The 25,884-nt window shown below is 37.2% G+C and overlaps 1 protein-coding gene and 1 long non-coding RNA gene across 4 annotated transcripts in view; both read left to right on the top strand.

Annotated features, from left to right (window-relative positions):
* Positions 1-25,884, top strand: part of LOC116322632 (deoxynucleoside triphosphate triphosphohydrolase SAMHD1-like) — an 83,217-nt gene that overhangs the window by 13,215 nt on the left and 44,118 nt on the right. Inside the window, exons 1-17 of one of the 3 annotated variants that reach the window (XM_039604235.1) lie at positions 10,792-11,060; positions 13,327-13,400; positions 13,502-13,541; positions 13,904-14,064; positions 14,193-14,308; positions 14,486-14,559; positions 15,203-15,349; positions 15,435-15,535; positions 15,654-15,762; positions 15,850-15,941; positions 16,017-16,132; positions 16,997-17,130; positions 19,944-19,973; positions 20,060-20,125; positions 20,281-20,385; positions 20,478-20,606; positions 20,789-21,092. In XM_039604235.1, coding sequence (XP_039460169.1) covers positions 13,506-13,541; positions 13,904-14,064; positions 14,193-14,308; positions 14,486-14,559; positions 15,203-15,349; positions 15,435-15,535; positions 15,654-15,762; positions 15,850-15,941; positions 16,017-16,132; positions 16,997-17,130; positions 19,944-19,973; positions 20,060-20,125; positions 20,281-20,385; positions 20,478-20,606; positions 20,789-20,812 — 1,440 coding nt within the window. In that variant the 5' untranslated portion in view covers positions 10,792-11,060; positions 13,327-13,400; positions 13,502-13,505 and the 3' untranslated portion in view covers positions 20,813-21,092. Of the gene's footprint in view, positions 1-2,188; positions 2,399-2,617; positions 2,719-10,791; positions 11,061-13,326; positions 13,401-13,501; positions 13,542-13,903; positions 14,065-14,192; positions 14,309-14,485; positions 14,560-15,202; positions 15,350-15,434; positions 15,536-15,653; positions 15,763-15,849; positions 15,942-16,016; positions 16,133-16,996; positions 17,131-19,943; positions 19,974-20,059; positions 20,126-20,280; positions 20,386-20,477; positions 20,607-20,788; positions 21,093-25,884 lie in introns of those variants that run through there. The other 2 variants (XM_039604233.1, XM_039604234.1) reach the window with 2 other exon arrangements.
* Positions 8,156-8,505, top strand: LOC120435183. Its single transcript, XR_005609578.1, has 2 exons — positions 8,156-8,296; positions 8,407-8,505. It is a non-coding gene; the product is annotated as an uncharacterized LOC120435183 (long non-coding RNA).

Genomic DNA, 25,884 nt, shown 5'->3' with positions numbered 1-25,884 from the left:
CATGTCTTTATTCTGTTTTCCTTCTCTCACCCCAACCGGTCGCAGCAGATGGCCGCCCCTCCCTGAGCCTGGTTCTGCCGGAGGTTTCTTCCTGTTAAAGGGAGTTTTCCTTCCCACTGTCGCCAAAGTGCTTGCTCATAGGGGTCATATGATTGTTGGGTTTTTCTCTGTATTTATTATTGTGCTATCTACTGTACAATATAAAGCGCCTTGAGGCGACTTTTGTTGTGATTTACGCTATATAAATAAAATTGAATTGAATTGAATTGAATTGAAAATTGAATAAAAACAGATGATCTGTGTTCTAGACAGTAATCGCTTCAGAGGCCACTGAACCCGAGTGACAAATGGAAGCAAAGTTGAGATGGTTTGGAAATGTGGAGAGAAGGAATAGTAGTGTCCCGATTCAAAATATTGAGGCAAGGAACAAACCAACACTGGCCCAGAAGAGTTCAGTCAAATGATGATTTATTGAGCACACGCGCGGGAAGATGTACACTGCACCACATCAGCATAGATCTTCACCAAACAGCTCATTTCGTAATGGTTTTATTCATGTCAGGGTTCAACCCCTTCTGCGTCACAAATGAACATAATATGCATCAGTTACAGTAAATGATCAATTAAAAATAGCTAAAACAGACAGAGACGTTCCTCTTTCTAATCATTCTTCTGTCACTTGTTACTAGGCAAGCTCAAATGCAGTTAGAAGCTAAATGAATTCCTGGCCTTCAGCCTGGCCTATGATTAAATCATATATGTCTGTAAGCGTGAATGCTGTTTAACCTTCTGTTGCTCCAAGTCACTTACACAATAGATCGCCTGGACATTCGCGCCAAACGAAGCTTAAGACCTTCAAATAGACTGAGCATCAACTTATATGAGCACAATCCTGCAATGTGTGTATAAAATGATTATAGCTGCACCTGTAATAAAATGTTAATCTGATGCCAGTAGCTTTAATAAACATTTTAATGCAATTTTAATGCAGAAAATTATATTGTAGCAGTAAAATAATTTCTTTATTTCCACAGTAGATATAGTGGACAAAGGATGATGAAGATTAAGCAGTAAGACATGAGAAAAGCAACACGTTCTCACTCCCTAAGCGTAACATTTTACGCTAGGTGACAAATCGTCAACATATTACGCTGGCACCCAACGCGCTCCTTCCTGACGACATCGGAAAACTGCGGACACATGAGAACCGTTTGGACTCAATCTACACATCTTCGCTTTTTCCCTTCAAATCGCTTGGGAAAACACTATTTCACCTCATTAAAGTGCTGGTTAAGGTTAGGAATAAGGTTATGGTTAGGTTTAGTGATAAGGTTAGGTTTAGGCTTAGGGATACGGTTATGGTTAGGTTTAGGGATAAGGTTAGGTTTAGGCGTAGGGATACGGTTATGGTTAAGGTTAGGGATAAGGTTATGGTTAGGCATAAGGTTATGGTTAAGGTTAGGCATAAGGTTATGGTTAGGCTTAGGGATAAGGTTAGGTTTAGGGCTGCAATACAGGGCTGGAACTCGCCGCGTACCATAACAACGTGGAAGGTCACCTTTCGCGTTCCTCAGGAACGCTGCGGGACGTGACAAAACGTCGGGATGTTACGCCTCGGGAGTGAGAACGGCCTGAGAAAAGCAAGAGGAAAGCAAAAAAAAAAAAAAAGTGTTCTTATGCTAGAATTCAAAATTTCAGTTTGAGTGCAGGTGTCCCCAACTTTATAAACAGTACACTTGCATAATGACTGAAACTAGCCCACTGATGAACAATGGCCATTAATATGCAAATTGTCATTAATACTGATCAACCAACAACCAATCTTGTCTTAACAAAGGACTAGAGTAACATATATGTTAAATGTACTTTAGATACTGAATCTATGCACTAACTTCAAAATTTAGTATGATTGTCTTGTCCACAATAATAGAGGGATATGAGGGGATGTCTGAAAGGGAACTGCAGTATAACTGTTGGTAAAGTTATTTTATTTTATGAAGGGCTCTTTCGTTTGCTTGTTTTTGGCTTTTTCATTTTGTATTGCTTTTAATTCAGATATTGTACATTGGCTTTGTAAAGCAAATTGATGCTGTTTTTTAAATCTGCAATAAAAATAAGGTTTGCATGCTTGCTTTTTTTTCCATTTTAACCTGTTGCCACTAAAGCATCCACCTGTGTATTCTTTCAGCATGAGAAGGCCTCTATTGAAATGTTTAATTACCTACTGGATAAAAATGACTTAAAAAAAGTGATGAAGACATATGGACTGAAAGTAGATGGCAAAGATAACAATGACCTGGAGTTCATTGAAGAAATGATTGAGAAACCTCAGGATAAAAAACCTCTGAATGATGCAGCTCAGGATAATGAACCTCAGAACAATGATGCTTCCAAGAAGGTCAGTTGGTCAGTTGGGTGAATTAAGTATTGTCTTTCCTACAGAAGTCAGTGTCTAATGTCCTGATGCATGCTCAATCATTCAGACAAGAAAATCCCAAAAAGTTGATTCTGCTCATCTGGGCGTAGCGTTTTCAGTGGGAGGAACATTTCATCACTCATTCAAGTGACGTCTTCAGTCTTAGTGTCTAATGTTTGTCTTTTGGCTTTGTCTCCACAGTGGCCGTATAAAGGTCGAGAAGAGAAAAAATCCTTTCTCTATGAAATTGTGTCAAACAAGGAAAGCGGGATTGATGTTGACAAGTTTGACTACTTTGCCAGGTAAAGCTTGCTTTACAGAAGAAATATTCGTATTTTGATGCAATGCGCAAAACTACTTTGTACTGTTTTCTGCTTTCAACTCGTTAGTTTTATGATTTACTACTTGTAGCACACTTCGTGGTTCTTTGAAGAGTTTACCATAAGTTGATGAGGGTTTTTTTAGGTTTTTTTAAAATTTATTTTCTTTTTTATTTGCGTTTCCTCTCTCCCATCTCAGGGATTGCCACCACCTGGGCATTTCGAACAGCTTTGACCATCAGCGCTTCATCATGTTTGCCAGGGTGTGTGATGTGGAGGAGGATGGGCGGAAAAACAAAAAAAAAATTAAGCACATTTGCTCTAGAGACAAGGTGTTGACCTCTCCTTTTTTAACATCAATTTTTAAGGAAAATTTAATCTGATTAGCTATAACTAAACTATGCTTTCAACAGGAATCTGCAAATCTGTATGACATATTCCAGCAAAGGCTCTCTATCCACAGAAGAGCCTGCCAGCACAAGATAAAAATGGCCGTAGAAATTATGTGAGTACCTACAGTTCCATTTTTAATACTACACAACATTTAGCTTGTCTGAAGTTGTGCCCCTGAAGTCATATGTTGGGTCATTTTATCCAGGCTCAAAGATGCCCTCGTACTAGTAGATGACCATCCAGACTTCAAAATTAAAAGTTCAGAAGGGAAGATGCTTCATCTCTCCCAGGCAAACAGTGACATGGAGGCATACATAAACCTGGCAGGTAGTGGCTTCAATCTGTGTTGTGTATAGATTACAAATTGTTTATCCATACACTTTTTTTAGTGTAACTGTATTTATTTTTCTCATTCAGTTTATTTCAGATAAACCATCTCCAAATACAGATACAAATTGTGAAAGATTACGGACAACACTCAAATAGGACTGTTTCTTTTGACTGACACTTTTGAATTAATTTAACTGTATATTGATTTAAACTACTGTTGTCTGCAGAGGGGCTTTACTCTGTTACATTATATTTAGTAATGTTAGCTATAATAATTCAGTTCGGGGTTTTTTTGCGATACAAATTTGTATAAATAACTTTATAAGGCATTACTGATACATTTGTGAAACTGAACTAAATTGATCTTGTTTGAACTGACTTAACTTCCAATTTATTTCTGTGTTTACTCTGTAGATCATGTGTTTGAAAGAATACTCCATCCCCAGGAAGGAAGGAAGGAACCTTCCTCCGAGGAAGAAAGGAAAAAAGAATTAGATTTGGAGAAGGCAAGGGGGATTCTACAGAGATTCATGGAAGGAAGAAAGGAACCTTCCTCTGAGGAAGAAAGGAAAAAAGAACAAGATTTGGAGAAGGCAATGGAGATTTTACAGAGATTCATGGAAGGAAGAAAGGAACCTTCCTCTGAGGAAGAAAGGAAAAAAGAACAAGATTTGGAGAAGGCAAGGGAGATTTTACAGAGATTCATGGAAGAAAGAAAGGAACCTTCCTCTGAGGAAGAAAGGAAAAAAGAACAAGATTTGGAGAAGGCAATGGAGATTTTACAGAGATTCATGGAAGGAAGAAAGGAACCTTCCTCTGAGGAAGAAATAAAAAAAGAATCAGATTTGGAGAAGGCAATGGAGATTCTACAGAGGGTCATGGAAGAAATAAAAAAAGAATTAGATTTGGAGAAGGCAATGGAGATTTTACAGAGATTCATGGAAGGAAGAAAGGACCCTTCCTCTGAGGAAGAAATAAAAAAAGAATCAGATTTGAAGAAGGCAATGGAGATTCTACAGAGGGTCATGGAAGAAATAAAAAAAGAATTAGATTTGGAGAAGGCAATGGAGATTCTACAGAGGGTCATGGAAGAAATAAAAAAAGAATTAGATTTGGAGAAGGCAAGGGAGATTCTACAGAGGGTCATGGAACGGGACCTGTACCGCTGTGTGGGTCAAGCCAAGGTATGCAGTTATGTTTTTATGTGCCTGTATTAAAAGCCCAGTATTCACACTGAATGGGATGCATGGATGGAGGAAGGGAGGGAGGGAAACTCAGAACCTGAACTTACAAAGCATACAATACTACTTTCCAAGAGTCATTTTCATGTAAGTACTAAAACACCAAGCTGTACATTTATAGATATATATTTTCTGAAGAATGTTTTGGAACAGCTCAAATGTGGTGGGTGTGAAAACTCCTGTGTGAAATAGAGAAATTGAGAAAAACATTATCTTTAAACATGTGGTTTCATGTGATTGTGCTTTCTGTGTGTATTCAGTGATGAATAAATCCTTTTCTTTGCCCTCCTTTTCTCCTTTTTCAATTCAAGAAAAAATCAGAAGAGGTAAGAAAGCAAGAATGAGACCAGCTCTTTAAACAAGATTAGCAAAACAACAGTAACAATACTGATGTTCTCTCCTCCATCCTTCAGGAGATAAAGGAAAGGTTAAAAAACCTGGTTAATGACATTCAGGACGACGAGAAAGACAGAGATGGAGTTAATGTTAGTTTTATTAATTCATCAAACTTTTAAAGTCTTGTTTTTTTTATTTCTTTTTTTTAAAATTAATTTCCTTTAAAATATGTTTCCAACTTCCACTGGTTTATTATTTACATATGAATATAAACACAGGGTCTCTGTTGCATTTCATTTTAGAATGTCATTTTGATATATGACTATAACATGGAAAATGAGGATCCCATCTGTAAAAAATATTCTTATGACAAGAAGAAGCCTGAAAAATCAGAGGTGAGAACTATAACCCTCCATGCACTGTGTTCTTCTTTTATGCTTCTCCATAAAACAACTTCGACTTTGCAATATATCATTTTTATGCTGCTGTCCCTTATGTCCGGTGTCCAAGGAGAATGATTCTGAGAGCATATCAGTCTACATCCATGTGTAAACGGGTATTTTTGTAAACGCAGCTTTTTCTATGCGTTTGGGCCTTTCGTCCACACGTCACGCTTTGTGCCACGTTATTGTTGACATGAGATTAATTTCAACAATGGTGGATAAAGACAAAATACTGTTGCTGTTAATCGTACTTACTGCAGTTTTCACACGCTTACATATACTGCCCCTCCATTTAGAAACACAGAGGCCTCAGAGTGAACTTCAGACGTAGCTTCTACATTCAACACAGACTCTCTCACAACCCAAATCCCGACACCAACATGATCGTTGGTTTTGAATAAATTAAATTTTTGTTAATTAAATTTATTTATGCATTTTGTCCATTCTTAAATTGTGAGTCTACACCAGCCATATTTCACACTGCTATGGCTTATGATTATGAATCACTCAGACTAATGTAAAATTTTCAGTTTCTTTCTTTATTGAATAAACTCTGGCCAAGAGAACCAGTAAGAGAAAATCCAAAATACTCTCTTTAGTTATTAACATTTGAAATGATGAAGGCACTTGAAAAGTAACACAAAATTAGCTGCCTTTCCAGAAAAGGACAAAAACCAGAGAAGAAGTACTTAAGTACTGTTTACTTTTTCCCGCCCAGGCTTCTAGACTTCTGATTGGCCAACATTTCTACACAGCTAGGATTTGGCATGTTCTTGACAGCATTTGACTTTGTTTTTTGCATTTACATGTGGACAGAGATATTTTTTCAAAACTGCATGTGTGGACAGCAGAGATGGGCAGTAACGCGTTACTTGTGAGTAAAGTAAGGGATTACTATTGCAAAAATGGTAATTAGATTACTGTTACTTTCCCGTAAGCACGCTGCGTTACTGCGTTACTAAAATCGTGATTTTTTTGTGAGAATGTCTCATGACAGTGACATAAGCGAGTGCGACGTTCGTGACAACAGCTGTTCACAGATCAACAATGGATAATATATCGAGTGCGGGAGAGAGTATGAGCGTGCAGCGTTTAAAGCGTGGAAGTACTGACCTTATTTTGAGTTTGATTCCATAAAAAGTGACAAAACATTAGTGTCCATTGTGCGTGGGAAGAAAACTTCTTTTTACAGCGAAAACCCCCCTAAACTTCCAAGCAAGCACCGAGTGCGCTACAACGTAATGGGAAATTCACAGAGAAACTCACGGATTCTTCAACTGACCGCTGCGGCACACCTGCACCAGGGTAAACCTCCGCCTACCCCACTCTTGCTTTACAGGTGAAAATAGAGCAACAGGACCGCTAGTCTTTGTCTTTATTTATTTTCTGCTGTGTTTTACTTGCATCTATTTGAAAGAGTGAGTGTAAACACACAAAAACTATTTTATTTTATGTGCTGGAATGTGCAGAAAATAGGTTTAAATGTTAAACAAATTTCTTCCAGTCAGAGAATGTTGCATATAATTAAATTTTTAAAAGATTAAAACTAATAAAACAAGTTTAAAAAAGAGACTTTTCCATTTGATTACATTTTGTATGATGGATTATGCAGAAAAAGTAGAATTGGGCTGAAAGATCTATCGCTTTATCACCTATTCAGGTTGTAAATCGTGTTTTTAAAAAGTAACTAAGTAATTAATTACTTTTGAAAATAAGTAATCAGTAAAGTAACGGGATTACTTTTTTGGGTAAGTAATCAGTAATTAGTTACTGATTATTTTTTTCAAGTAACTTGACCAACACTGGTGGACAGGATGTTTTGTTTGTTTTTTAAAGAAAATGGAAAATCTCAGTTTTCAAAAATACCAGTGTACTGTGGACTCTTACTTTCATACATGCCCAGGCTTGTCTCATGCACAGTCTTGTTGTCTTTCATGATTCATCAACAAAACTTGCAATATAATTTTCCTTTTGAGAAGCTAGGCAAGTGTGTTGTTGAAAGGAAAACTCACAAGTTAATTATAGCCAAGCTGCTGCTAGGGGAAAAAAAAAAACAATACAAAATCAGCCTTATAGTTTGATGACAGTACAGGTGGTGCTATTCTGACACTAACTTATCACACAGCCCTCTGGGAACTAGAACGTCATACAATACTACCTTCCAAGACTCATTTTCTATGTATCCTCTAAAAAACCAAGCTGTAAATCTATATTTATTGTAAAAATCCTTTTTAAAACAGAGAAATTAAGAAAAACATTATCTTTAAATATTTGGTTTAATGTGATTGTGTTTTCTGTGCTGAATAAATCTTTTCTTCTCCCTCCCACTTGCCCCCTTTCTCAGGACAAGAAAAAAGAAAAAAAGGAAACACTTGAGGTAAGAATGAGAACAGCTCAACAAGATTAAACAAGATAACAATAATAATAATAATAATAATAATAATAATAATAATAACAAGAAAACAATAATAATAACACACATTGTTGTCTCCTCCATCCTTCAGAAAATTAAGAAGGATTTGGAAGAAAAACTGAGTGAACGCTTTCCTGATGACAAGTTTGAAATTACTGTGAGTTTTATTAATTCATCAAACTTTTCTTAAAATCTTGTTGGGTTTTTTTGTTCATTTTATTTAAAATGTGTTTTAAACCTCCACTGGGTCATTATTTACATAATATGAATACAGGCTTCTCTGTAACATTTCATTTTAGGATGTCACTTTGGACTATGGGATGGAAAATGTTGACCCCATCAGTAAAGCATATTTCTATCGCAAGGATAACCCTGATAAAGGAGAACCAATCCCCAAATCAGATGTGAGAACTACAGCCTTGACTTCCATGTGCTGTGTTCTTTTTAATGCACCTCAATAAGACCACATTGGCTGTGTAATATGTAATCTTTATGCTGCTGTCCCTGATGTCAGGTGTTCAGTGTCCTCCCAGACTGGTTTTCTGACGAGATACTTAGGGTTTACTGGAAGAATCCTAAAGGACTAAATGATGAAGAGATAAAAAAGAGAGAAGAAAAATTCAAGGAATTCTTCAAAGGCTGGTGCAAGGACAATGGTTATAAGGTAATACTTTATCTATTTGTATTACTACATAATAAGTGAAATGATGCAAGTGTAAGCACAAAACTGCAATTTAAAAACTGTCTTCTCAGAGCCCTGAGTTGAGATTGCACTTCATAACTGTGATATCTTGGTGTGACTAATAAGCTTGATTCATAAATACAGGATCTAAACAAGGATGACCCCAGCGCTGGTCGAGCAACTCCAGGAAATGACCAGTCAAACTGAATATGTGGAAGATTCAGATATCAAGCTTTTGTGCAACATTAGAGATTTTAATATAGGTGTTTTGAATCAGAAAAATAATGTTGTTTGGGTTTTTTTTTTTTTCATTTTTTGATTTAAATCTTAACTATATGATTTAGTCTAGATATAAAATTTTATCAAAATATTACATATTGAATGAACTTTTTGTGATCTGTACTAACTGATACTACTTCCTTTAACAATATGAAATAAGCTCTTGATAATCTAAAATTAATAATTTATTGTAATATTTTGACTACATATTGCACGTTTTCACTAGAATCAAACTAAATAGATCACCTTGTTTCAATACATGCAGTTTTGGGTACTGTTGTGATTTGTTCATTGTGTGAAAATTCATTATTTATCATGTCATTTCTAAATGAAAATCTATAAAAGTTAGAATCTTTCAGCTGTTCTCCTGTTCTGATTTGTTTGCTGCTGATTTCTGGTAAATTCCAAATAAAGCTCATTTTCTCTTATGTTTTGTGTCACTGTGAAGTTACAGCTCTTACAACATAACATTTAACACACTGTCTGTCCTTTGGGTGCTGCCTGAAAAAGGTAACCAGAATGCCAAGGTGGCTGTAGCTGAGGTGGTAGAGCAGATCACCTACTAATCGGAATGCTTTTTAAATCTTGCTTGTGTCAATAACTACTAGACTGCAGTACTGTAAACATTTATTCGTGTAATTTAAAGTACCACATGGGTTGATACACTGAATTAAAACATAGATTTGAGGGGAAATGTACAGTTTTCATACGCATACAATGCCACCTGAAATAACTCTCATTTTATTTAATTTTTTTTTAACTGGCTTTAAAGTACTAATCTAAAACAATAAATGGAACAGGAGGCAAATGTGTACACAATTAAGTGTCAATTCCATGTGTATGTAGCAGAAATACAGCTGATCTGTAAGCCTGGACCTGCATTTTAGCTGAGCCATATGTTCCAGTAACAGTTGAGGTCTTCCTTGAATGCAAAGTAAATGTGGGGTGGTATGGACACACAAATTAACTGATCTGCTGTACAAAAACCGCTAAAGATCCTGCCACATATCATTTTGGGGTGCAATAAGACACCACATGCACGTCTTTGTACCAGATCTCCTGATTCTACAAATGCTGTGTGATCTGCTCTGTGATCTTTGAGAGTGACATCATAATGAAATGGCTACAACCCTGCTTCTTAAAACAAACTGACATATTATGCTTTAAGTGATGTAAATTTTAGGAAAGCTACAGCATTTTTAAAACTAATACTCCATTACAATAGTAATACTGGAAAAACTGCTGGAAGCTGTGATCATATTCCTGTCCATACCTGACGTGAAAACATCCATTCTACACTGAAAGAAAGTTTTCTTCCCTCACAAATGTGCTGCTGAAGATCCTATGATGTGTCCCTGAATAAAAACATAATTTGATGATCAAAAAAGGAAACACTGAAATCTTAATTTTGTTTCTTTAGGGTTTCACACCCCCTTTCTTTTGCACCCCATTCTTGATGGCCGTTGTGTACAGTTTCTTTCGTCCTAAACTGTGTAGGTAGTTCTTCAAAATGTCATTTCACCAAAGACAAACGAGGCCCCCTTTCTCTGAAACGACCAGACTCCCTCGTTATACTGTTGAAAACACATTACAGAATTACAGAAAGTGTTTCACACGATCTGGGTCTGAGGTGATTCCGAGGAGCTTGCAAGCACATTATGGAGCCACTAAAAATGCTAAAATAATTTTGTGAGCATTTTGTGAGCACCTGACATAATTTCACATAATATCATCCAATGATAACATCATCAATCTCAGAGAGGATGGCTAGTTTCATAAACACACACACACACACTCGGGACCTCATACGGGTATTCTTCAATTCATACATGGTTATGTTCACATACTCACTGATATAGCACAGCAGGGCTGCTGTACAGTGGATGACCAGCAGATGTCAGTATTTCCAAATGAGCTGTTGAACGGGGCTTCATGTGATCTGCGTTTTGGCGAAGCAATTCGACATATTCACGGGGCTTTATCACAGCATCACTAGTACTGTAGTTAGTGTAATGACACCCGATTACAGAATAAGTAAGGTGAATGAATGTGAAACACATTCAGTGACATCAGACTACAGCAAAACAAAGCCAAAAAAAAAAAAAGTTCAAGTGAACGTTTCCACATTGAAAGGAAGAAAAACTTCGTCGTCACTCGGGAGATCTCGGAGTCCTTTACTACTATTGTTTAGTTCATAAGCAGATTTGGTAAGTCAAACTTTGTTTCATATTTTCTCTCAAGGTGTTTATTCATCTCGTATACCTGTTTTTTTTTTTTTAAACTCTCGTGTAGCTTTGGGTTTATGTCCAGGCTCAGTGGGCTTTATAAAAAGAACCTTTTCTTGTATTTTAAGTGATTTCATGTTTGTATTCCAGCTTTACTCACAGGAGAGTTCCCAGATTAATTTATCAAACCTCCGAATTGTGCAAAGTTGTTTCTATAAATAGTTTTGTATATTAGACTGAATACATGTCATACTGTTACAGTGTTTAACACATTTATTAGACCAGCTGTCATTAAAAACAAGAAAGCAAAATATTGATTTTAAATCTGTCAAAAACTTGTTTAAGACTAAAAGTCAAAGTCATGGAACTGAATTCATGTTTTTATACCCTTATTTTGGCCTGCACACTGGACCTGTCTGAGAATTCAGAAATTAATCAGACATAACATTCAATCACGAAAACGATTTTTTAAAATAAAGCAACTAAATTAACTTCTTTAATATTTGTTTCTATTTTTTTGTCAAATATGAATGTGAAAATCTGTGGATAACAAAAATAATTGTATTGTATGATTAAAAATATCATTTTAATTAAGGGGCTTATGCTTGCCAGTAGATGAAATACGTACTGGACACTTTGCTGTGAATGAGTTTCTACCAAATCTAAAAATGTGCATACAGTGTCAGTGAATAGAACTGAGATGTCTGTTTAAAGTAAAAGAAGGAAAAGCATCATCCTGTTTCCTTGTAAACATGCAGCTCAAGAGCAAATTAGGCTGCAGCATTGTCCCCTGTAGTGATAACACTAATCTAATGTATTTGAAAAAAAAATCATAATATCACAAGATTTAACATCTCTTTTTTCTAATTCATAAAGAAGTTAATGGTTGTGTGTCTCTGTCATGGTTAAGACTAAAAGTCAAAGTCATGGAACTGAATTCATGTTTTTATACCCTTATTTTGGCCTGCACACTGGACCAGTCTGAGAATTCAGAAATTAATCAGACATAACATTCAATCACGAAAACGATTTTTTTTTTTAAATAAAGCAAATAATTTAACTTCTTTAATATTTGTTTCTACTTTTTTGTCAAATGTGAATGTGAAAATCTGTGGATAACAAAAATAATTATATTGTATGATTAAAAATATCATTTTAATTAAGGGGCTTATGCTTACCAGTAGATGAAATACGTACTGGACACTTTGCTGTGAATGAAATCATATTAGAGTTTCTACCAAATCTAAAAATGTCCACACAGTGTCAGTGAATAGAACTGAAGTGAGATTTCCGTTTAAAGTAAAAGAAGGAAAAGCATCATCCTCTTTCCATGTGCAGCTCAAGACCAAATTAGGCTGCAGCATTGTCCCCTGTAGTGATAGCACTAATCTAATGTATTTGAAAAAGATCATAATATCACAAGATTTAACATCTCTTTTTTCTAATTCATAAAGAAGTTAATGGTTGTGTGTCTCTGTCATGGTTAGTCTCTATCGATACAAAAACACATCAATGCAAAAAAGTCTACTTAGACATCAAAACATGAAAAAGAGGTTTGCCTGGGCCATGAAATGCCACCAATGGACTGCTGAATACTGGAAGGTGTTATGGACTGATGAATCAAAATTTGAAATCTTTGGTTCATCATGCAGGATTTTTGCACACTCTCGAGTAGGCAAAAGGTTGGTTCCTTACTCTGTGGCATCAAATGTCAAACATTAAGGAGGAAGTATGATAGTTTGGGTCTTTTTGTTGGATACAGGTGACTTTTACAGAGTGAGAGGCATCCTGAACCAAAATGGCTACCATAGCATTCTGCAGTGGCCTCTGGTATGCATCCAGTTGGTCAGGGGTTCATCCTACAGTAAGATAATGACCCAAAACACAAGTCCAGGCTATTACAGATCTATCTTGGGAAAAAAGAACAAGACGGCAAGCTTGACAACATGGAGTGGCCAGCAGAGTCTCCAGACTTAAACCACATCAAGCTGGTTTGGAATGAACTGGACAGAAGAGTGAAAGCAAAGCAATCCAGAAGAGCCACACATTTATGCAACAGTTAGGAAGACCTTTCTGAAGAATATTTGGCTTCTGATGTAGAAAGAAGGGCATGAACGCATTCAACTGTTATATCTGTTAAAGGCGGCTACTTTGATGAGTCAGAAGATTAGAAAACATTTGGTTTATAAATAGATTCTATGATTTCATTTTTAACTTAAAAAGTTGTTTATTCTGTGCTTTCATTCAGAGAACAATGAGAAACTGAAGTGTCAGAATTTCAATAAAAAACTGGAAGAACTGGGGAGTTCTCACACTTGAGCGGTATTGTAAAATCACAAATACATATTTATTGACTGTTTCCTTTTATATGCAGAAAGCATGATGTGCAAAACTGTAATCTTTGGTCATTTAAACATTTACAGCACTATGGAGAAGCACTTGAACATCAAAGATTTAAACAAGGTGATGTAACATGAAAGTATCTTATATAATATGGTCTTTGGTCTGTGGTCTAACTTACTGTTTTTTATTAGCACTATATAAAAATGTGAATTCATAATATATGTGTATCAGATTTGTCTATGTAAGATATCATTGATGATCTTTTAGGAAATCCCATCTTTATATTAAATTCACCTTAGACATAACGTCAGTAGGCTGGCCAGCTGCCAGTGCCTTGGTCAAAGGCAAGGTGACAGAAAATTTGACCTAGCATGAGGCACAATGTTTACTCACCAAGAAGTGAGTGCTGAACGAAAATCTGAGACCAAGTCCTCCAAAACCCTCTTAGTTTGTCTATTTTTTGTTCCTTTCTCTTCACACAGGTGTTTAATGATCCCATCCATGGCCACATCGAGTTACATCCACTACTTGTCAAGATCATAGACACACCTCAGTTTCAGAGACTACGAAATATCAAGCAGCTTGGGGGCGGTTATTTTGTTTTTCCAGGAGCATCGCACAACCGCTTTGAACACTCTATTGGGTATGTCCACTTGTTTACCGACAGATACACTAGTAATACTTTTCTTTCAGTGCTGCATGATGAAATGTCTGTGTGTGTGTGTGTGTGTGTGTGTGTGTGTGTGTGTGTGTGTGGTTTTGGTGATACAGGGTGGGGCACTTAGCAGGAGAACTTGCAAAAACTCTGAAGCTGAAACAGCCAGAACTCGACATCAGTGAACGAGATGTCCTTTGTGTGCAAATTGCAGGTCTCTGTCATGACCTGGGTAAGTGATGCACGTCTTTCACTCTAATAGCATCAAGTTTATAATACTAGCCAGTGTAAAATAAAACATGCTTGGTAAAATGAAAAAGGCAAATGGTCAGTGTGTGTGTGAACTATAACAGGAGCCATTAATTATTCGTATTTTTTTTTTTTTTTTTACATTTGTTTCTCCATGAAGGACATGGGCCCTTTTCCCATCTGTTTGATGGAATGTTCAACCCCGAAGCAGACCCAGAACATAAAGACTGGAAGGTACGAAAAAAAAAAATATTTCTACTGTGAGACGCGAAATAATGGCCAGCCACAAACATCAAATATATTTGAAAACACTGTCAGATGCCATCTTGAGGAAATAAAGTACACATGGCACTAAAAGATAGAAACAACAGTGTTATCAATTGTCAGCACATCAGCCAAAAAAAATAAAAATCTTATTAGGCTGACAAGGAAAAATACTTGTCAAAGGATACATTTTAATATGTGTCTGAGCAACTTTTTCTGTAACACAAATCATCTCAGTGGCAAAATGTGTTCTCTTGCAGTAATAACATTATTATTTGATGAAGGATCTTTTTCTCAAACTTTGATTCTAAACTGATTCTGATTTTTTAAATCAGTCAAAGCGTCTTTAATTTGCAAACGTAAACAAACATCATTTTCTGCTAGAAGAAGCCATACCACTGTTATGTCCACGCTCATCATGGAAGCAGACTTAAAGACTAACTCATAAAAGTTGAGAACCTCTGGTTAAAACTGGAACACTGACACTAATTACCTCTATTAACAGATGGCCATGTGCTCAAATTTGATTCTGTATGTTGTATCTGATCATTTTAAACTTTCAACCATTTGAATTCTGTTCTTAATATAAACAATAATAATGTATCTCTTGCAGCATGAGGATGCCTCTTTAGAGATGTTTGATCATCTGGTGGTGGCGAATGGTCTGGCACAAGAGATGGAGCGTTATGGACTGATACTCCCACCTGACCTGACATTTATCAAGGAGATGATTAAACCTCTAAAGAGTGATGACACTGAGGTACTGGTCAGTTTCTGTCTGAATATTATCAAACCATTTGTTATCATCTGTGTCATGAAGGTCAATTCTGGTGTCGTCTCCACAGTGGCCGTATGAAGGTCGAGATGAGAATAAATCCTTTCTCTATGAAATTGTGTCAAACAAGCAAAATGGGATTGATGTGGACAAGTTCGACTACTTTGCCAGGTGGGACTTGTTGATGACAAACTCAGTATTTCTATCTACAGCAAGTCTTAAAGGTGTTTTGGGGAGTTTACCATAATAAATGTAATTAAATTGATGTATTTCCTCACTCCTATCTCAGGGACTGCCACCACCTGGGCATCCGGAACAACTTTGACCATCAACGCTTCATCATGTTTGCCAGGGTGTGTGATGTGAATGGGAGGAAGCACATTTGCTCTAGAGACAAGGTGTGGATCCCTGCTTTTTATCAGTTTTTAATGAGTAATTCATTATCTGATTGGCTGTGACTAAACTATAGGCGATGGTCTCAACAGGAAGTGGCAAACCTGTATGACATGTTCCACACAAGGAACTCTCTCCACAGAAGAGCCTACCAGCACAGAGTAACCAAGAGTGTAGAAATTATGTGAGTACCAACTGTATAATCCTATTGTAATACAACAGTTCCCATAAAGTCATATACTGGGTCTTTTTTATCCAGGATCAAAGACGCCCTCTTGAAAGCAGATCATCACATCCTGACTAAAGGTTCAGGAGGGACAACGCTCTGTCTCTCCAAAGCTAAAACTGACATGGAAGCCTACACAAAGCTGACAGGTGGTGGAAAACATGCTCTACATATTTCCTTTTAAAAATACTAAAATGTCTATACATACATGTTCTGTCAAATGATTTGTCCTACTTTGAAATAATTCTACTTTCTCAATGATTTTAAGTGTTTTCAGTGGAGAATGTCTAGATAGATAGATGTTGTTGTTGTTCTGTCAAGTAAGCCATTCATTTATAAATACCTTTACACATTAAACAATCCAACCCAGTATCACACCAAAATATTTGCTGGCCCACCGTGTCTATTTCACGCCTTGCCTATCCAAAACATGAAATGGACACACATGCAGACGTTGCATTGCCAATAATCTTATATTTAAATTCAAGAATTCGGTAGTGAACAAAAACATATAAAGGTGCTTAATTAAATTAAAGAAGGTGGCTAATATGTATGTAAATGAATTAACAACGTCTGTTTAAATGCTTACCAATGATTATTTTCATGTTGGTTTGAAATGGAAAAAAAAATCTCACTCTGCTGTTACTGCAGTTTATTGCAACTTACTGCAACTTCTGCATTTGTGTTTTTTTCACGCTTTGGAGATGCACAGCGTGAAAAAGACACGGTTGACCAGTGTGTCTATTACATGATTTGCCATGATGTCAGGTTGATTCTTCAGTTTGACTGATACGTCTCTACTAGTTTATAGTAAACTGTAAATTTATTTAAAATACTGCAGTGTTACTAATGCTTTGCTTACTTTATTGCTTGCTTATTTTGTTTTGTTTATTAATGTTAATCAATTTTTTGTGTGTCTTTCTTTATAAGACACTACTGATGAACTTGTGAATGTTTCTTTGGTTTACTTGAATTGACCTGATCTTAACTTTATTTGTCTGTTTACTCTGCAGATCAAGTGATTGAAAGAATACTCCACCCTTGTTCTTGTTCAAATGAATTCACTCCCTCTCCTCTGGAGGAAGCAAGGATGATTCTGCAGAGGATCATGTCTCGAGACCTGTACCAGTTTGTGGGTGAAACCAAGGTGTGCAGTCAGGGCTGGACTGGGACAAAAACTTGGCCCAGGCTTTTTTGGCCCACCATGATTGCGACCCCCCCCCCCAAAACTAACATATACATGGGCCAGGGTATAATTGGCCGTTTTTGACTACTTTTGATTTTACCTCTGCATATCACCTTTAAAAACTATTTATCTTGCTTTGTTATCATTTGGTATCATTCTTTTCAACACTACCTCATATGTCTGAATTTACAGTTATTTTTTCATTTTGACACAATTAACATAATTGATCTAAAATCAGACAAAAAAAATAAAATCTGAGTAGAAAAGGTTATATTTTTTACTGTAACAACCACAAACATGTTTAACAGATCATTTTCATAACTTGAAATGTAAATATAAATTGTAAATTTATAAACAAACGACAATTATTGCAAATAGTTATTTGCAACTATTTGCAGCCATGGCATTCTTTTATAGCCATTTCAAACTATTTACAGAACAATCTGGTGTTCTGCATCAAATAAGATGCCATACAAATTATTTGTGCCACTCCAAAAAATAATTTTTGTCCACTATAAGACAGAGGACAACATCACAAGCCTGATACCTGCAGGCCTGACTGCACGAGGTGTATCACTCATCCCGTTTTCCACCCAGAGACAACATTTACACTGTAATCTGTCTTTGGTGACTTTTTAGCTGCAACTGTGACATTCACCAGTCGCCTCATTGTTCTGACACACACACAAAAAAACTATCAACTACACACTAACTACACAAGACAACACACTAACTACACACTCCATTATATATAATATGTGGCACAACCTGTAGAGGTTTGTGTGTCTCTCCTTGGATATGGCTCCCCAGACCATCACTTAGAAACCCTCAAACTGGTCATGCTAAACAGTGTTACAGCAGCGTCATGTTTTCCACAGCTTCTCCTTGGTAGACTTGCCATTTCTGGTATTTAGTGGCAAATGCATGGCACAAAAGAGCAGATACTGCTCTGGACAGGACCTTCTACCCTGGATTCTCCTCCATTCTCTTGAGAGTGTACTGGGAGACACAGAAAAAACATCTGGCAGTGGCATGTATCAATGTGCCATTCTGGAGGATTTGGACAGCCTCTGTAGACCGACTACAGAAGTGAGGTGAGACGCCTGGCCACGTGGTGTGTTGACAACAATCTCTCTCTGAATGTGGAGAAGACGAAGGAGATTGTTGTGGACTTCAGGAGAATGCACACCCAACATGCTCCTCTGACCATTGACGGAGCGTCTGTGGAGAGAGTGAGCAGCACCAAGTTCTTGGGTGTGCACATCACAGAGGATCTCTCCTGGACGTGCAACACCACAGCACTGGCCAAGAAATCACAGCAGCGTCTCTTCTTTCTCCGCAAACTAAGAAGAGCAGGAGCACCAGCCCCCATCATGTACACTTTCTACAGAGGCACCATCGAGAGCATCCTGTCAAGCTGCATCACTGTGTGGTTTGGAGCCTGCAATGCGTCCTGTCATAGAACCCTCCAACGCATAGTGAGAGCTGCAGAGAGGATCATTGGTGTCTCTCTCCTCCCTCCAGGACATTTACAGCACCCGTCTCACTAAAAAGCCCTTTGCATAGCGGCTGATCCCACGCACCCAATGCAAAGCTTCTTCAAGCTGCTGCCGTCAGGGAGGAGACTGCGAGTCTCCAGGCCAGGACCAGCAGACTGAAGGACAGCTTCATCCATCAGGCTGTCAGGAAGCTTAACTCCTCCCGATTCTGCCCCTCTCCCTCTCTCCTCCACGGTCTCACTGAACTCTGTCACACACACACACACACACACACACACTCTCTGACTCACTCACTGGCCTGCACCAGTTATTAGTCACTTTGTGGAGCATTGGACTGCCATTACCTCATAAGACTTTGTTGTTACACTATTTCCTACCGTACATTACTAAATCTCCATTGCACTATTTGCCTATTTGCACTACTTTGCCTGGTTTACACTCAATGTCATTTACCCTTACTTGAATATTGTATATTGTATATTGTATAGCTTTTTTTTTTTTTTTGTTATACGTAAAATTGTATTGTATTTATTTAAATTTTTACTTTTTAATTATTTTACTTGCATTTTTTAATCACTCTCTTATATTTAAATGTTCATTTGTTATTTCATCTAGGGTTTGAGAGTAACGAAATTTCTATTCTCTGTATGTCCTGTACATGTGGCAGAATTGACAAATAAAGCTGACTTTGACTTTGACTTTGACTTGTAGGGACCATGTAGTGCCTCAGTCTTCCAGTAGTGACACTGACCCTTGCCAAAAGCAAAACTAGCAAAAAGCAGTCAGCCAGCCTGACGCAGGGCTTACGCAGAGAGACAGACAACCATTCCCACCTACGGGCAATTTAGATTCCCCACTTAACCTAACCCCACTACTTACATGTCATTGGACTGTGGTAGGAAGCCGGAATACCTGGAGAGAACCCACAAAAGAACATGTGAACTCCATACAGAAAGGTCCCGGCCAGATGGTGAAGTTGAACTCAGGACCTTCTTGCTGTGAGGGAACAGTGCTAATCACCACGCCACTGTACTGCCCAATAGTCTCAATATTTGAGACAGAGTTAAACTGAATTCATCATAGCTGATTTTGAAACCATTTAAATCCATAATGAGACACTCATAGTCTCCTACATAATAGCTTATTAGCCCAGTTTAACCTGCATTTAAGCATTATTTTATTGCAAGAAAACATCTAGTTGATTACAATATTTGTGGCATGTGAGTGCGCTAAAAAGAGAGAGATGTTGATGTGACTCTTCTCTCCCTTTCTCAGCTCAAGAAAGAAGACCAAGAGGAAATAAAAGTAAGAGTGAAAAGTGATTATAAAAAGATCTTAGCAAAACAATGATAATATCAATGACAGCACATGTTCTCTCCTCCATCTGTCAGAAGATGAAGGACAGGTTGGAAAATGAACTGGTTAAAGTCATTTCAAAAGACAACTTTGAAATTACTGTGAGTTTTTATTCTAATTATACTCAGTAATAAATCTTCCTAAAATATTGGCTTTTGTTTTGTTTTTTTTAGTTAAATTGTGTTGCCAACCTGCACTGAGTCATAATGTACATGTGAACATAAACACAGGCTGGTCTGTCACACTTCTCTTTTAGGTTGTCACTTTGGACTATGGGATGAAAAACAAGGACCCCATCAATACCACATATTTCTACACTAAGGCTAACCCTACTGAAGCATTCAAGATTCCCAGAGAACAGGTCAGAACTACTGCATGTCTTTGCATGAGCTGTGTGTTCTTTCTGTAGATGTCTCTGTAAAACAGCTTTTATGTTACTGTCCTTGTTGTCAGGTGTCCAAGCTTCTCCCAGTGTGCTTTGCTGAGAAGATCCTCAGAGTTTACTGTAAGAACTCAGCCAGTCTGAGAGATGCTAAGTTCTGCTTTCAAAGATGGTGTCACGAAAATGACTTTCTAACTGAGGTAACACTTTATTCTGTTGGGTGGCAGTGACAGGCATTACTATGTTACAAGCAATGTGATGAGAACATAAACAAGAAAGCTGCAGTTAAACCTGCATATCCTGTCAGAGTCTTGAGTTCACATAACACATTTGACCTTTTGGTTGTACTAATGAAATTGTCTGTGTCCTTATATATCTACAGGATCGAGACAGAGCAACTCCATGAAATGAAGATGTGAAACACTGAGAAATTAGATTTTTTGTGTTACTGCAGAAATTTAAAAACAGGTAAATCACCAAACTAAAGTAGTTTGATGATTAAACTATATATCACACTTTCACTATAATCAGATTATATAGCTCAACTTGGCTCAATGGTTTGGATAAAGGCTACTGTTATGATTTGAAAAATCATTATTTATTATATAACAGGTGTCTACATGACAATTTACCAAAGGATAACAGAATCTTTCTGCTGTTTCCTCTTTAGATTTGTTTACTGCTGGTTTCTGGTCCATTCAAAATAAAGTTACTTTTCTCTTTGTTGTGTCTTATTTTAAAGTAACAGCCTTTGGAACATAAGAAGGAACTATGATACAGATACTACATTTTTAATGATTGCATAGATTTCACTATGCTACTCATCCCTGCTGGTTACTGTTGGAAAAAGCATCCAGAATGCAAAACCTAATGTAGCCAGGTAGCACGAGCTCTCATTATGAAACTGACTTAACAGACATTTATAGCAATTCACATTGTATGTGATTTTTCAGTGATCCATAGTGGTGCTCTTGGAGGAGTGGAGTTTAGGTAATAATTATTATTGTTCAGAGAGATCAAGTCCATTTGCTGTTAGCCCTTTCGCCACATCTGAGGTTTAGAGACGCCAGAAACTTTTGTAAACTTTGTAGGAAATGAAAGATTACAAGAACTATGTTGAAGAAAGGCTGGACAGTGACACAGGACAGCCACAAGAGCTTTTGGCACACTTTAGATGCTTGTGCTCCAACTTACGAGCAAACCAGCTGCACTGCAGTCACAAAGTTGAGAAGAATCTTTATAACACATGTATCAGTTTCAGTTCAGGGGAACTTGTGTTACAGCAACATTTTAAAGCATAAAAGTACTACAGTCGACACTAAACAACAAATAAACAACAAAGTTAAAGTACCACGGACGCTTGTTAAGGGCCTTATACTACGAGAGTGCGAAAATGTACATATACACACTGTTTATAAAAAAGAAAATCAAAGTAAAAATTAAGTTAGCTAAAAAAGAGAAAAACTAAGACTAACATGGTGTATGAGAGTGGTGTAATTTGCATTAATATGTACATTATAAATCTAAGAAAAACAGCTGCTTGAAGGTATAATACAAAAATATACTTGGGATCTTAGGAGTGACACACAGCGCTGTCTGGATTAGCGAGTGCGTTTTAGAAGAGACGACGCAAATGCAGACGCTCGGAGACAGGACTGGTCCTAACAAAAGAGCCGTTTATTTAGGTTGGATGACAATTAAACAAGAATACAAAACAAAAGGCAAAAGGAGACTTAGATTTTCACTAAACAAAAATTAAACTGGGTATGTCTGTGAGGGTTCTTAGTCATCCAGGTCATCGTAGTCTACGGAGCTTGGCGAGAAAAGCATCTGGACGTCTTTAAGTTTCTTGAAGACAGTTCACCTCTCATCTGAGAAGCTTTGTCAGTTCTAAGAGTAATTGGTGGAGAGTCCCAGATTTCTATTGGGAGAAAAAATCAGGAGAGCCTTCTCCAAACATGACATCCCAGTGTACTTCAGACCCAACTCAGACAAAAACTGGTTCATCCCAAAGACAAAGCTCCCAAACACAAACATAACAACATATATGGTGTACAGTACAGCAAGGAATGTTCAGACCCCTATATTGGAGAAACCAAACAGCCACTTTAAAAACACATGGCACAACATAGAAGAGCCAACTTTACAAGACAACCGAGGATGCCAATGTTCACATTTTGGACAGTTGATTTGAAAGAGGAGTGAAATAAGCCATCTATGTCCACTGTGAACATCCATCTTTTAAGGTGGTGGTTTACGACACCAACTGTCTGCCATCTATAATTCAGTTCTGAGATCCCTTCCCAGATGCCTTAACGCTCACTCACATCTTGGGTCATTTGTATGGGCAGAAATCTGTGCCATCAGAAACTGAATTTGAATAAGTTAAATTTGAATTTGAATTACTCGGATTGAATCTGAATTGTAACTTGAATGAAAGCTTTTGAAAACTGAATTTGAATTAGTCTAATTTGAAATTGAATTTATGGTTTGAAAATGAATTGATTTGCTTTGAAACTGCATTTTATCCTTTAAAATTCAGCTCTCGAATAATTTCAGATTCACTTCTCACCATTCAGTTTCAGTTCTACAATTCAATTTCAGTTCCAAAATTCAGTTTTTGGGACTTACATCCGGTTCGGTTCAAGCGCAGATTAATAGAACTACAGACTGATAGCGTTACTGATGGGAATCTACAGCGTCTTGAGCTGAATTAAGACTTCAGAAGTCATTCGTCATGTCGAATGACCAGCGGATAAACTCTCAGGTTGGTAATAAATGTATTACATGTATAAGAACAAGCGTCATGTTAACAAATGATGGCAGTACAGTAACCTTTATGCTTATTGTAGCTGCTAGCTAAAAAGCTAATTTAGCGTAGTTTGCCCTGATTTCAGCTTTGACAAACAAATATGATCGACTGTTTCTAGTAGAATTCCAAAGTTGTCATCTTGTACCCTCTCAGAGCCCTGTATGCTTGCAGAGACCCCTACAGTAAGGAAACATGCAAAACGCTGTCCAAACCTTTGTATTTTAGCTTTATTTATGTCTTACACAGCATCCCAACTCTTTAGCGAACTTAACAACTTTAGCTAAAGTGAATAGTTAGTCTTATTCATTAGTGCATCACCTTACTGGATCACCTCTGCCCATACCATTTGATCTCTGTTAGTCACATGATAGAGTGAGCAAGGTCTCACAATGGGTTCACCTGAAACCTTGGCTGATTGTGACCTAAACCCGTTTTCACACCCTGCCTTGTGTGATTGGGCAGAAAATTGATAGGGGGTCCATGACCCTCTTAGGGACATTCCTAATAGACCTTAAATCTTGGACTCTCCACCAATCACTCATAGAACTGAAGAAGCTCCTCGGATGAGAGGTGAAACGTCTTCAAGAAACTTAAAGAAGTCCAGACGCTTTTTTAAGACGAGGTGGCCAATGTATGTTGAGCATAATCATTAACATACAATAATCATATGTTGGTGCAGTGAAGTGTGTTACTCAAATAAAATACAAAACTCTCATATGAGAAGAATAATTTAAAAATACAAATGTTGATGCATAAATATGCAGTGAGTCCAAGCATTAAGTTAAGTGTACATATGACTTCTGACACGTGTATGAGCTCAAACAATTGGTAAAACAAGTCTGAACAACGTTGGACACGCCCAATGCATGAACCTAAATAAGTAAAGCAGTAGACAAACTGGACACACAGGATAAAAACAATACAACGGACCTTGAGTGATTGTTTCACAAGTATTTCTTGTTTTATAGTCAAGTCTTCCTGATCATCATGTTTTTCTTTCCTTTTTTGTTGTGCAATCACCCACAACTTGCTCAGGAGAATATTTTCATAGCCATTTAATCAGGTCAAGAAAATGGGATGAAAGTAACTGCAGAAAGCTGAAGTAAAAAATGTGGTGAAAGAGAAAATGGAAAGGCAGTAGACTGATTACAGCTACCAACAAATTCTTTTTTCAGTGATTATTTTGTATTTGTTCCTGCCCAGCGATCTTAGCTAATTAGAGGCAAATCTCTAACCTTCCTTTCATATCAAAAATCCTTGAAAGAGTAGTTGTCAAACAGCTAATAGATCATCTGCAGAGGAATGGCTAATTTGAAGAGTTTCAGTCAGGTTTCAGAGATCATCACAGCACAGAAACAGCTTTAGTGAAAGTTACAAATGATCTTCTTATGGCCTCTGACAGTGGACTCATCTCTGTGCTTGTCCTGCTAGACCTCAGTGCAGCTTTCGATACTGTCGACCATAATATTCTATTAGAGCATGCTGTAGGTATTACAGGTACTGCACTGCAGTGGTTTATCTCATATCTATCTAATAGACTCCAATTTGGTCATGTAACCGGAAAGTCCTCTTCACACACTAAGGTTAATTATGGATTCAGTATTCAATGGATACAGGGTTCAGTGCTAGGACCAATTCTGTTTACATTATACATGCTTCCCTTAGGCAGTATCATCAGAAGACATAGCATACATTTTCACTGCTATGCAGGTGATACCCAACTTTATCTATCCATGAAGCCAGATAATACACACCAATTGGTTAAACTGCAGCAGTGTTGTAAGACATAAAGACCTGGATGACCTCTAATTTTCTGATTCTAAATTTTTATAAAACTGAGGATTTTGTAAATGGCCCTCAAAATCTTAGAAATATGGTGGCTGGATGGCATTTTCTTGGCTTGCACTAACACTGTGAGGAACCTATCAAACCACATGTGCTTTGTAACATGTTTTTGTTGTAAAATTTCAATATTCCTTTGTTTTGTGGCTGGTGTGCACTTACAAGCTCTTGGCCAGAGCTAGTGAATGCCAGGTGCTGGATCAGTAAAGTGTGTGGTGCTGACATTATATGCAAAATCAAAGACTGCTACAACCATCAGAGTGTCTCGGTGTCATCCAGGTGAGTAAATCCCAAAAAGTTGATTCTGTGCATCTAGCATATATCCAAGTGACTTCTTCGCACAGTGACTGAAACAAACCCACTGATTAAACAATGGACTGTGAGGTCAGTTTCTTGATCATTAATATGGAAATTGTCATGACTATTGATCAACAGCCACTGATTAACCCCTGATTTTGTTCAAATAAAATATGAAACTCTCATATGAGAAGGATGACGTAAATATGCAAATGTTGATACATAAAAACCCAGTAAGTCCAAGCATCAAGTTAAGTGTACACATGACTTGTTTAAAACACGTGTATGATCTCAAACAATTGGTAAAACAAGTCTGAACAACGTTGGACACGCCTAATGGATGAACATAAATAGCAGTTCAAAACTGGAAACACAGGACGAACACAACACAACGGACCTTGAGTGATTGTTCCACAAGTGTTTCTTGTTTTATACTCAAGTCTTCCTCATCATCATGTTTTCTGTTTCCTTTTTTTTGTTGTGAAGTCAGACACAACTTAAAGATGCTCGGGAGAATATTTTCATAC

This window comes from Oreochromis aureus, linkage group 20, assembly GCF_013358895.1.
Source record: "Oreochromis aureus strain Israel breed Guangdong linkage group 20, ZZ_aureus, whole genome shotgun sequence".
NCBI classification, from domain to species: Eukaryota; Metazoa; Chordata; class Actinopteri; order Cichliformes; family Cichlidae; genus Oreochromis; species Oreochromis aureus.
This window is presented reverse-complemented; position numbering and strand designations above follow the sequence as displayed.